The sequence below is a fragment of the Bolinopsis microptera genome, chromosome 7 (assembly GCF_026151205.1).
Source record: "Bolinopsis microptera isolate Bmic1 chromosome 7, MBARI_Bmic_1.0, whole genome shotgun sequence".
Classification (NCBI taxonomy): domain Eukaryota; kingdom Metazoa; phylum Ctenophora; class Tentaculata; order Lobata; family Bolinopsidae; genus Bolinopsis; species Bolinopsis microptera.
Genome location: NC_087078.1, coordinates 8597936 through 8611289, shown reverse-complemented (window position 1 = coordinate 8611289; position 13354 = coordinate 8597936). Strand labels below are relative to the sequence as shown.

At 37.1% G+C, this 13354-nt stretch overlaps 2 protein-coding genes across 2 annotated transcripts in view; both read right to left on the bottom strand.

Moving 5' to 3' along the window:
• The window catches only part of LOC134817775 (uncharacterized protein CXorf58 homolog), a 52840-nt gene that overhangs the window by 1548 nt on the left and 37938 nt on the right, over window positions 1-13354 (bottom strand). The window lies entirely within an intron of this gene.
• On the bottom strand, window positions 91-12648 carry LOC134817776 (A-kinase anchor protein 14-like). Its single transcript, XM_063827100.1, has 3 exons — window positions 12621-12648; window positions 669-824; window positions 91-552 (listed from the first exon to the last, which is right to left on the bottom strand). Exons 2-3 carry the CDS (start codon window positions 803-805, stop codon window positions 336-338), a joined length of 354 nt encoding a protein of 117 aa, XP_063683170.1. The 5' UTR covers window positions 806-824; window positions 12621-12648; the 3' UTR covers window positions 91-335.

Genomic DNA, 13354 nt, shown 5'->3' with positions numbered 1-13354 from the left:
AATTAATAAATCTATGTTATTTCCACGAAAGCCCTTATATATTAGTTTTGGGGCTTGGTCTCATCAACTTACAATAATGAACAGCTCGCATAAAATCTTATGCCTAATTCATCATAGGCAATTATCATTATAATACAAATTTCAAGTACAAATTAGATCTTTAATTCCGTACGAAAAGGGTTAAAATTTACGATATTTGCACTTGAGCTTTAGTTAATAATATTGGGCGAAGAATAGACTTCATATTACTGCAAATTTAACCCCAATTATTTTCGGTTTTGCCATCACATCTTATGAAGTTAAATAATGATTCTATGCATCTAAATATTGGTAGCTCAAAATGTAACGTCATCCATCATCATTGTTTTAGTGGTAATAATGTCTTTTAACCACTTCTCCCTGAAAACTGATTTTCCAGGCGTATGGATGAGTCGCTGGGCTTCTAATACGTAGAATAAATCAGCGTCTTTCTTGCTGGTGTCAATAGTGAAGTAAACAGCTGCAGTGGCAGATGGGATTGGCTTCCGTCGTGTAGGGATGCTCCATTTGACTCTGAAAATAAGATTTCAATTGCCAGTTACATAACTCAACTAGTAACTACAGAGACTGAATCTGTGCTACCGGTTTAATCAAACTGCTGAAATGATAAAAATGAAAGTTCAACAAACCTGAATTGTAGTTGAGACTCCGTTTTCTCCAAGAAGTCTATACAATAAAGCCAGCACTCATTGACATCCCACTTCTTTACTATTTCATCAACTATTCCGATCCCTGATTCTTCGTTTACAGTGCTGGATGCTACCATTCTATTTCAGTTCATTCCTACAAAAGTGCATAAATTATTGAAATATAAAACTTTTAAAACCGATTATTTGACACCTAAAACATTAACTATGCTTGATAATAAGTGGTTTACAACCGCGTTCTGAATCTACCAACGAACTCTTGAGACAAAATCAGATCAAACCACCGCCTATATATAAACACTAGTGTAACCCGTGCCTTCGGCCGGGACTTTACTGTCACAGTTGCAATGTAAAAGTATACAACCGCATTATATATTTGATATCACGCATAATGCTGTCTTATGAAAGTATGAAAACTCCCTACAGTTGAAACAAAGCGGCCGCAAGAGTGAGCTTTAAGCTTATAGTATTACGTGGGGCTAAACTAATTACGGTACATGTTATCCTCCTCGTTCTCTCTCCCATCCATTTATGTCACATTTCTGGAACAAAATCATCAATTAAACCACTTACCAACGGCCGATTTTTTAAAAATTTGCTTATGGGCTTCATCAGAGTTTTTTCGGCACTATACCGAAAAACCCAGTCCCGTAACTATTACCGTTTTTTTGTATAACCGTTCGGAAATTACACACAGACACACAGACACACAGACATTCTGGTGTTATTAAGTTGATAATCTCAATTTTTCCAGAAGTCTTTTAAAACACATTTTTACCGAAAGTCAATAAAATATGTCCAGGTTTGAACAGTTTGTGTAGATAACTTTGAAAAACTCCTGGGGATGCGTCTTCGGAAAAGTCCTGGTAGGATTTTTCTGATAGCTTAATAACTACACACTGGTTACTGTAAGGAACTATATATTGGAAAAGAAACCTTCATACAATATAAGGTGGTTGGTGAGGATTGGGGCCCATTAACAACACATTCACCCTGAATAGTCCATCTTCTAACTAAAAATTAAATATTTTTAGAAAAAGCAAATATCAAGAAATTTTATAGCTAAATATTAGAATACAAACAGTGAACTTGATCTGATTTTAACTCCAAACTTTTCCCAAACTTCAAAATACTTTCAATTTGCTTATGCATTTAGCAGTAAGTTTTGTCTTGTCCGTTTGAAACTTCTACAATTTTTTTTAAAACCGTTCTAGCTATTATTAAAAAGATGAAATATAATTAACTGGCAAATCAAAATTCTGCACCACTAAGTCTTAGGGATGTTATTGCCAAAAACAGGATAGTTAATGAAATCAAAAGTACAATCGTATGTTTAAAAGGTCACAGATTTGGTTGTATAGATAACATAAAACTGAATCTAATTGCATAAAATCATAAGAAATTGTTTATTTATATTATACACATTTAGTAGATGGTTAATTTAAACTGTATCAATACAAATTTAAGTAAGTCAATGAACACACAATATTTAATGGCGAATAAAATAATATTCAGATTTCTTTTTAAACTGTTCAAATCCTTTTATGGCACGAAAAGACTGACAAGTGTTCACGAGTGTCATTCAAATAAAGATTCCCATCTTTGTCAATAAATCGAGCATAAAATACCTCATTTCGGACTGTGTAATTTAGTTTCTCACGGAAAATTTTACCTGAGTACAATCCAGTAACCAAATTTACTGAGTAGTCACATCCTTTTTCTCTTCCAACTGATTCGCCTTGCTTTACCAATTCAGTTCCAAGACCTTTAACTCGAGCATCTTTTGAAGTACAAACACAAACATCACAGAGTATTTTCTGGCAACCAAACTCATCAAACAAAGTCCACACATCATAGTCGAGCTCACTAAGTAAGGCATCAAAAACTTTACACGACTTTCGAAGGACTGGTTTCCTTAATATCTTAGCTATTCTACCCATACAGGGAAGACAGCACATTAATAATCTTTCAAAATTCTTCTTGAACCCATCATCTTTATCATAAATTTCTGTAAGTCTCACACCAATTATTTTTCCAGAGGAGTCGGTTGCCATTACACAAGACCCTCCATTTATTGCTTCACCAATCAAACTATCCATAAAACTGTTCCGCGTAATACCGATTGACCTTAAAAGTGGCTCATCTGGAAAAAAGTTTATGGCCATAAGTTGTAAAACTTCCTCAGTTCTGTCTGGAGTTATTACACTGAACTGGATCCCAGCCTCAGCAAAGACAGACATCAGTAATTAGTATAATACTTCAGTTCACTTATTTCATCTTTCTAGTGACAGGTACATGAAAGTGTAATCCTGAAACATAATGTAAATTTATAGAATACTTACTCTGCTTTAATTTTAATTAAGCATAATGTAATCAAAACCAATCCCACTTATTGTAACTAAATAAGTTCAGTAAGGGATCATCACTTTTTCCTTTTCATGATTAGATATCGGAGCTTCAAAAGTTTAAAGCTTAAATTTGTAGACTCAACGTCAGACAATAATTATTCTTAAATTTATTAATCAAAGCAAATCTATCAAAAGATGGAAACCCAGAGCGCATTTATTGTATTGAAGCATACAACCATAAACATTGGCTAACCTTTTAAACTGTGGCTAACCTTTTAAACTGTGATTCAAAACCTAAAGCTAAACTAAAACTCAACTGGGCTCTCCTTTGTCACCAAACTAAACCAATAAGTAATTTAAGATTATTATATTTTTCTATATTTGTATACTGTAATTAGTATATTGACGTAGTGGATGGTTGAGGGGGTTTCAAGCACAGGTCACTCTCAAATCCTAAAGATAAGCAGTGGCCTTCGGCACTTGAAACCTCTTCAAACCTCCCCTGATTTATTTATTATTGATATTGTTTGATTGTGCCGTAAAAATAAATATTTGTTTTATTAAAATATTTGTTTTATTATTTCAGCTTAGCTTATTGATTGTATCAGACAATTTGTTCATATTACAATACTTACAAATTCACACAAGGTTAATGATTGCTGATCACACAAAATTGGCAAATTTTTTTACAGGTCAAGTTCCTGATGGGAGGGATAATTTGACAATTGCGAAATCATGCTGATAAAAGATAAACGTTTAACAAGTTACTCAATAAAGAGACTATTTTAAACGGATCTGTAAATGATAGTCATTTTTGGTATGTTTCGGACGAAGTATTAGGAAAGATTGAGGGATTAAATTATGCTACTAATAAAGAGAAGCACAATGAATATCTTGTGTGTAATCCTCATGTTGCTAAAAAACGCTTTGTCAACTTATATAGTAGTGGAAAGTATGTAAATTAGATTCATTTTAACTTGGTTGTCTAGGCCAATAGATTTAAGATAATTTTCTAAACTTTAATAGATATATTTTTGATGATGTGTGATGATGTTTGTGTCATTATATTTTGATTTGATTTGATTTGATTTGGTGTGAGCAATAACGCATAGCAAGCACACCACTTTGTACAGCTGTAACAATCATTCGATCAGTTGCTCATAAAACTCTGATACACGTTAAAGGAGAGAACAACAAAACATGTGCAGCGTTCTAGCTCCTCAAAAGATGTTTATTTCTATTGTTCACCCCAAATGAGTGCTTCACCAATTTCTAGAACAATTTCATTTGTCACGCTAGCCCTGGCAAGCCAACAAGCAATGCATGCACATGCATGCACAGGGTGAGAATCCTTGTCAGGTTTTGCTGGTTCTTCCAGGGCTTATGTCTGTCCGCATTGCACCTCGCGAGGCAGCATTAGTGTCAATAAAAGAATCTTACTTCTATACTCTTTATGCGGTATATGGACAGCTCCTCTAGAGAACCTATACCTGCAACATGCTGCCGTGGGCTTTTCACGACTTCCAATATACCTATCTTAGGATAGAGGCCAGCTAATCGGCTTAGTAGATAGCCCTAAACCGGACAACCGGACCATGACTTAACAAGATCAATGGGACAGCTTAACCTGAACACGATAAGGCATCACTCGGCGTAGGGCGCCGAGAAAGTCTTGTATCCAAAGCTACACTCTTCTCTCGCACGTGCAAAGCTTTATCTATCCTATTCACGATCACGTGACAAGCAACTCACGCATTCACATGCAACTCCACCAGACACACCTCACACCATCTTTTTCTGAACCTCATCAACACACCAGCGATCTGCCCAGCACCACCTTTGGTAATAAACTAAGGAGTATGTCAATGGGGCGAGATCAGTCTCTTTTCATAGTCACACAGGATCTATGGTAGTCAATCTTCGGAGGGGCGCCCCCACTCAACTGCCATTGCTCTTACAATAGTACCAGATGTATCTCTGCATTACCGGGATAGTGGCGCAAACATCCAAGCCTCAGTAGGACTCTTTGGTATTATTGAGTCGCTTGCTCTTTCGAGTCAAGTCAGTAGGTGCTGCACCAAAAAAAATGTATTATATAACTTTGTTCAAATCAAAAATAAAACATTTAAATGAACATCTTAAAGATCTGATAAGTAGCCAGAAAAAAAAGAAATACTGATACACAAGCTATAACAACTTCTTCCATCCGACTCTATCAGAGGCTAAAAGTCTTAAATTGTACAAATCGTCTGTATTTACAAATGGAATGTTCCTACTACCTAAATCAAATTTAATAGTCCTAAGCAAGTTCGACTGGTGTCTGCCTACTATACTCTACCCTTTTTAGTACTCTGACTCTACTGCAAAGTGTAATGCAAGCTGTGCAGGTGAGTTGTTATCACTGCGAAGGACATGTCCGAGCATCCTCCATCTTGCACATGCAACACGCTCACTGAGTGGAACCACTTCACATCTCTTGTAAAGGGTGTCGTTTTTGATTATATTAGGGTAAGTCATTCTGATGATTTGCCTCAGATGCTTTCTGTGGCAAATATCCAGTTTACTCAAACCAAAAAAAAACAAAAAAAACAACAATGCATGCTCTTTAAAAGAGTTTTCTTTTTTTCAATATAGCTAGTAAGAGGGTGTATTTGGTATTATAGTGTATTTGGTATTATTGCGAGCACATGTGTGATATGTAAAAATGTATAGCAAGCAAATTTAACATTTATATAGTGTATTACAAGCAGCTGAAACTTAACTGTCATGACAATATAATAACATTAAAATTATATACATAACTGGAATATCGTTTTAGTACTTATTATATTAGATTTTGAATATGCTACAAGTTGGACCCGTTGTCACTCCAAGCAATCAACCAGGGCTCCAAAATGCTTTCACATCACCTGGGTCATTTTACCAACTGTGCTAATGAGATCGTGACGGTGTGGTCACATCTACTTCAATTATTGATTATGTACCAGCTAGCTGCGAGCATACGCATTTCTTGCTCTAAGGTCAATTTATGATAGCATGCTACTATTTAGCGCCAAAATAGTGAAACAAATTTTAGTGAAACAAATTTAAAATTTTATCCTTTATTTTACAATCATAATATAATAATATTTATAAGCCTCCGTTTTGAAAGTTTTAAATTTTAATATATTCACATTTCTATTTAAAATTCAATTTAATGTATAAGTCAATAACTGGCCGCCAAAGCCGCGCATTCTTAAAAACATGATTAAATTGTTTATGATTATACGACAAATAGAAATAAATTTAAAATTATCCGTGGTTTTTTAAAAAAAATAAATTATAATCTTACCTAAATCCAAAGCCAGCTTTGTAAAATTTACTTTTAGATCAAAATATATCGTCAATTCTAAATATTTACAATGCAACATTTCATTAATTTACATACAAGCGTACTCCAGCCCCTGCACGCATCCGTTCTTATGCGGCGCGGCTCAAGCCGCGCACGCACGTATTATTTTATACTTTTTGCTTTCTAATAAATATCGTGTCAATGTGCACGTCTAAATGTTCATGCTTTGTGTAAACCGAATCCAATTGAGATTAGTGACAAGGATAAGGACCCAAGTGCCTGTACAGCTTTTTCGGACCCCTATGGACCACTACTCTTGAATTCGCTCTACAACTATTGAACATTTATAACTGTTATATAATACAGGGTGGGCCAAAAGTCAGTACCCATACGTTGGGTCTTATATCTCCGCTGTGTTTTATATTTGAGAGTTGTTGCTTTGCAGATGGTATACTGTACCTACTTGTTCGAGGATTCCGTCGCCAAAATTTGAAAATTCGAATATTTTAGACCACGCCCATTCAATATTAAAACACCTATATTGTTCTCTCTGAACATGCTGGACGCCTAATTTTTTTCAGAGACGGTAGATTATTAAATGTTGCATCTGATCTGATGAAATGATGTGAAACGGATTTGAAATGACGAAGTTATCAAGCATTTTGTGTATCTCGTTAACAAAATTGACTGGGTGATTATGTGACACCGTGACAAGACACCTTAATTGGGCAGCCTTAACGATTCCCATAATGTTTAATGGGTTGGTTAACGGGGTGACCTTATCACGTGATTAGGTAAGCCAATCACCTGATCACACGTAATGAATAAATTCGTTATGCTTCGTATCTCGGTGATCTAAAAAGCTACAGCTCTCATTTTTTCAGGACAAACGTAATTCGAATTGCCAAACACTTTTCAATAAAATTTGGCTCGATCCGACTATCCAAACTATCAAATAAATGCGAAAATGAACCTTAATTTTGTTTAAATGAACACGAATATTTTTCGATTTGACAAATTCCTCGAACCAGTGGTGGTAGTAAGTCATACCAGAAAGAATTATTTCAATTGGGCACTCAGTGACTGAGCTATTAAGGCCAACGTATGGGTACTGACTTTTGGCCCACCCTGTATATAACGACATTTGACAATTATTATCATTAATCTATAATCTAGCTGTCTTGCTGAGGGGGAGGAGTAAACGCTTCACAAACTAAAGTGCTTACAACATACAAAATTTAAAACCATCAACACGGTTATAGTTCATATCAAGGGCCAATTTGGTATACCTCTATTTCGTTGTAATATCTAGTATATCTTCACATCTTAATACTATAATGAAATACAATAGGATACATGTTTCGAGAAAGAAAGGTTGGTCCGATTATTAACAAAAGTAAACAAAAGTCCATCAGGGACTCCACGGAGTCGAAAAAGGTACCCGGCTGCTGTCTGGTGCTGCTAGGCATTTATTGATCAAGATGTTTTATTGTATTGGTTTTTGATGATTCTATTGTTCGTGACTTATCAAGTTCTAAGTGGGGGTATAAAGTGCTGCTTAAGATACTTCGTCATCTCATGTCCAGTATAATGAATAAGATAATAATAATAATAATAAAATTTGGTAGCTTAAACACAAACTCTAAGCCCAGTGGATAAACCACAAAACTTATGCTCTATTGTGTGAAACAAAGATACTAGATCAAGATAACTATTAACTATCAAGGAGTGTATGCATAGGACATAAACAGTTTTGGAACGAAGGTGACATGCTTATGAAGCGAGCTAACAGTCTAAATGCTAATAAGTTCAAAAAGATCATGACATTAGGTTGCATCCTAAACAGTTTAAGCAAATAAAATAAAGTTATATTGTCAATTAATCGCTCAAGCCATAACTTTTCTTAAACAGGTAAGTTTTTAATAATGTTTTGAACAGATCAACATCAGAACAAGTCTTAATTTCAATTGGTAGTTGGTTCCAGATTTTCGGAGCAACAGTCTGAAACGCTCTTGGGTGCGATCTTGCAGATCCGACAGGTAGGTGTAAGGAGGAAGTTCTTCTGCTACTCGAACTAACAAATGTTACTAGATCACACAGATATGCAGGAGCAACACCATTGACTGCTTTGAAAATCAGTAAACATAACTTAAACTCAATCCTTTCCTTCACCTTGAGCCAATGAAGGGATTTGAGCTTCTCCTCGACTGAGTCTCTCTTCTTTAATCCAAAAACCAGACGGCATGCTCGGTTCTGAATGTTCTGCAGCTGCGCAATTGAGGCTTGACTACAACCATAGTAAAGCGCATTGCAGTAGTCAAGCGATGAGATTACAATTGCTTGAGTCAGTGTTCCCATCTGTTTGGTTGTGAGGAATGTTTTCATCTTAGCAAGGTCTCTTAGTTTCAGAAAACACGATGTTTTAAGTTGCTTGATTTGCTCACCAAAGTTTAGTTGAGAGTCGAGACGAAATCCGAGGTTCTTTGCAACAGGTGACAGCCTGACACACGTCTCAGAGTTAACAAACACGCCCCCTATAGACAGCTGCTGGAGAACAAGCGGTGTCCCAAAAACAAGAATCTCAGTTTTTCCTGCATTGAGCTGTAGATAATGTTTTTTCATCCAGTCATTAATTTCTTGGAAACATTTGGGAACATCGTTGATAAGGACGGTGGGCTCCTCGTTTGGCTTGAAACTTTTATACAGCTGATGATCGTCGGCGTAACCCTGGATGGAGAAGTTCAAATCATGTGCTGCTGAGTACAAAGAGCGAATGTAGATGTTGAACAGGACCGGACCCAGCACAGAGCCCTGTGGGACTCCAAACTTAATCACTATCTCATAAGATTCCTCATTTCCAACTTTAATCGTTTGACATCTACCTGTGAGGAAGCTGCTGAACCATTTCCAAGCTGTCCCTGTTATTCCCAACTCATTTCTGAGGATGTTCAGTAGTTTGCAGTGGTCAACTGTATCAAAAGCTGCACTGAGATCTAGGAGAAGAACAACAGTTGCCTTGCTTTCTGTAGATGCAATGAGCAGATCGTTAACAACTCTCACAAGCAGAGTCTCGGTGCTGTGTTTTGATTTGTATCCAGACTGCTGTGGGATGTTCAGGTTGTTGTTTTCTAGATGTTCATTTAGACGCCTGAGCACTACTCTTTCTATCAACTTGCCTACAAAACTGAGGTTAGATATTGGTCTGTAATTCTTGAGATTATCACTATCTAATCCCTGGCCCTTGATCAGGGGTGTGATATGAGCTAGTTTAGCGCCATCAATACTACCAGAAGATAATGAAGCATTTACTATGTCAACTAAGACAGGTAGTAGAACCTCAAGGTTTTCTTTAAAGATGTTTGCAGGTAGAGGGTCGATTGAAGAAGACTTGATCTCAGATGCCTTGATTATCTCTTCTAGTTCTTCTATAGTAGTTGGAGAGAACTCAGCTAGTTTTTCTCCGCAGTAAGAGGGCGTTTGATCGTCAGACTCCACATGATCAAAGTTATTACGTATTGCCTTTATTTTCTCCTGGAAATATACGTTAAAGTTTTCGACTGTGTCCTTGAGAGACTCCGACGAAGGCAACACAATGCTTTTATCCCGATCAAGAAAGGTGTCCACAAATCTAAAAAGACTCTTAGAAGAATAGGAATGCTTTATGAATTCGACTTTGAAAAACTCATGTTTCTTCCTGTCTGAGAGTTCTGTGCACTGCTCTCTGATTGATTCATAGTGTGTCTTGTCAGTTAAAGATCCGGAGATTTTCCACTTTGTCTCGGCTTTTCTTCTTTGGCTTCTAAGTGCTTTATATTCACCATCGAACCAAGGGGCAGACTTACGTTCTTTGATTTCCTTTGTGAGGAGAGGAGCATGGTTATTCAGCACAGTTAGGCACTTAGAGTTGTATAGGCTGATGCGGCTTTCAAATGACGGCATTTCAGCTTGTGATAGACCCTCAGGATCCATTACAGTAACCAATTCCTCAGCAAGATTATCCGCAAAACAATTTTTGTCAATTTCTTTGACATTTCTGAATGTGATAACTTTTTTCTTGTTGAGATTGCTTGCAACTGTTTTTGTGAGGCTAAAAGTAACCGGGAAATGGTCACAGTTTGGGAACATTTCCGAGGTGTGCGAGTCTACTGTGACACTCTTTGGATTGACTATCTGATGGGAGGAGATTACAACATCCAGAATATGTCCTTTGTTGTGAGTTGGATCTCTCACGTATTGATGCAGTCCATAGCTGGCCAATACTTCAGTCAGTTTGGCCGTGTTTCTTGATTTATGTTCATCCAAATGAATATTAAGATCACCACAGATTAAAAACTTCTTGTATTTCATGAATATGTTCCCAATAAACTCATCCAAATCTTCAAAAAATACATCAGTCAATGACCCTGGTCGGTAAACACAAGCACAGAGGACAGTATCACCCGATGAGTCCCGAAATTTGCCTAAAACTGCTTCAAACGTATCTCCACACTTATCAAACACAGGAGTAATGTTCAAATCACTTGAATTGTAAATAATTCCAACTCCTCCGCCTCTGCATTTAGCGGAGTCTTTCCTGATGTAGTGAATCAAGTTATAGCCGTAAGACTTGATGGTAGCAGTAACATCATTCTTCATGCTGGTGAGCCAAGTCTCAGTGACAAAAAGGACAGAGATTCTTTGGTCGATTATAGATTCCATGATTGGTTGAATCTTATTATTGAGAGATCTCACATTCCAGCAACAGCCAAGAATCTCTGTCGGAGAGGATTTCAGACCACTGCTTACAAGTTTTTTGAACTGTAGTAATTGATAGTTTTGCGGAGATGCTGCTGTTCAGCAACATAAGCTGGACATGTCCTATCAAATGCTGTGTGTGTGTTTCTTTCATCCCGATACTTGCCCTTAGAGCAGTTAATGCAGCATGGGATAGGACTATTAGTTTTCTTTTCTGGACAATCTTCTGACGTATGATTCTTGGAACAATAACCACAAATAGCTTTTTCTGATTCACACTCTGACCTGTAGTGTCCAAAACCTTGGCATTTGTTGCATCGTTTTACATGAAATTGATCATAAACTTTGCAACTAAACGAACTGATGTATAGCCGATCTCCCTGTTGTTCTATGATTTTCCTAATATTGTTACTAACTCGTATAGTAGCTTGATGCTTGCTGCTGTTTTTGATCTGAGGTTTAACTTTTAGTACGGAAAATGTTTCACCCTGGGATTTTAATGCCTTAATGTTGGGGTGAGCTTGAAGGAGCAGGTCTTCTAGATCTTCTTCAGAATAATTATCAGCAAGGTTAGCAACAGAGATTGTGGGCAAACGTTCTGGTGGCTGGTGCGTTTTTATTTCTGGAAGTTGCTGGGATACCTTCTTGACAAGATTTTCCCTGTCAGCCGTTGTCGGACACACAACCACAATTTCCCCTTTCTTGTTGACATACCGTTTGTCAGCATGAATGGCGTTGTCTTTGATGATTTTGTCAACATCTTTGCGATCTTGATCTTGATTTTCTGGTGTTTTGCTGGACATGATTAATACAGAGCGATATGAAGGGGCAACTGGTGCTGGAGATGAAGGAGAAGAAATGTCAGTTATGTCCGGAGATGTTTTCATATTCACAACTTTCATAAGTAAACCCTTCATGTCCTCCATAGATTGGGTCAGATTATCTACTCGCCTGTCAATCAGGTCGACTTTACTTTCGGCACTGACTGCGGAGTTCTGTTCAGAGTGTGTCTTGCAGACATTACACACAAACGTAAAAGTCCCAAATCTGGAACTGTTAACACCCTTGGTTGCGTTTCTGTCGGAATATGCTTTGAAGAAAGTGCGAGGACAGATTACATCAGTATTAATCCTATCTTTATCAGCATCTCGACAAACAGCATGAAATGACGATTTACACAAAAAGCAGGTAAGAGCAGTGTCATTGGCTTGAGCATCATTACAGGTGTTACAAGTGCCGTCTTTGATGTAGGCAAACTGGTATTGAAGAGTGTTACCTTGTCGCTGTTGAGTACTTTCAGAGGATGTGGATGAGTTCAGGAAAGGTGTGAAACGTTGCGGGGATAACATATCTTCGCTAACATTCCCGTCATTCTTTGGCGTAACATCCTGTAACGAGATTGAGGACCTGTTACCCTCATCATCAACACCACCTTCTCCGATCATTGCGCACTTCTTTTACAAAGTGAAACAGTGCAAATCAGCAGAGTCAGTAGAGAATCAAAATTGAGTTCGGGGTCCTCAATAAATGTAATAGATTTGTAGTGTTGTAATTAGTTTTAAAAAAAAAAGATAGTAAACAATATAGTTTCAGTAGTTGACCCATTCAGTTAAGTCCGTCATAACTCACAATTGTTTAGTCATCTGTCAATTGTCAAAGTCGTTGTGTGTTTAGTCGCTGAGTTAGCAGTAAGATAAGTTGTTACGCGCGCGCGTTTAATCCCGTCGACGTGAGATGTGACAATGACAAATGAAAACGCTACAGAATTATTGTTTTCGCGCGTTACATAGAATTTACTAGTGTGTAATACTGGTTAACACTGGGTGTACACTGAGTGTAAGTCGCTAAGTTTCATATACAAGCCGAATATTTCTAATTTTGAGTGTATCGTGAGCATGTTTTACAGTGCAATTCTTCGGTACTAGTGTGTTTGTGTGTATATATAAATATATCATCTGTGGAGTATGGTGTGTGGACTGTGGTAAATAATGTGTTTAGTTGGAGTGCAGTGGTTGCATGTATGAGGAAAGATAAGTGGTTATTTTAGTAACTCACATTAATCAAAACTTGAGCTTATTCGTGGCAAAATTAAGCTCACACCAATCAAGTGTATCATGCTTGAATTGCAATTCTTGTAAAGCAATTTTCAATGTATTCTTAAACCCGTTTGTCGGAGTATTAAAACTTATCTTACTTGATGTTTGTCGACAGCTGTTCCACATGTAGGATGATTGGTAGATGAATTGTGAGGATGG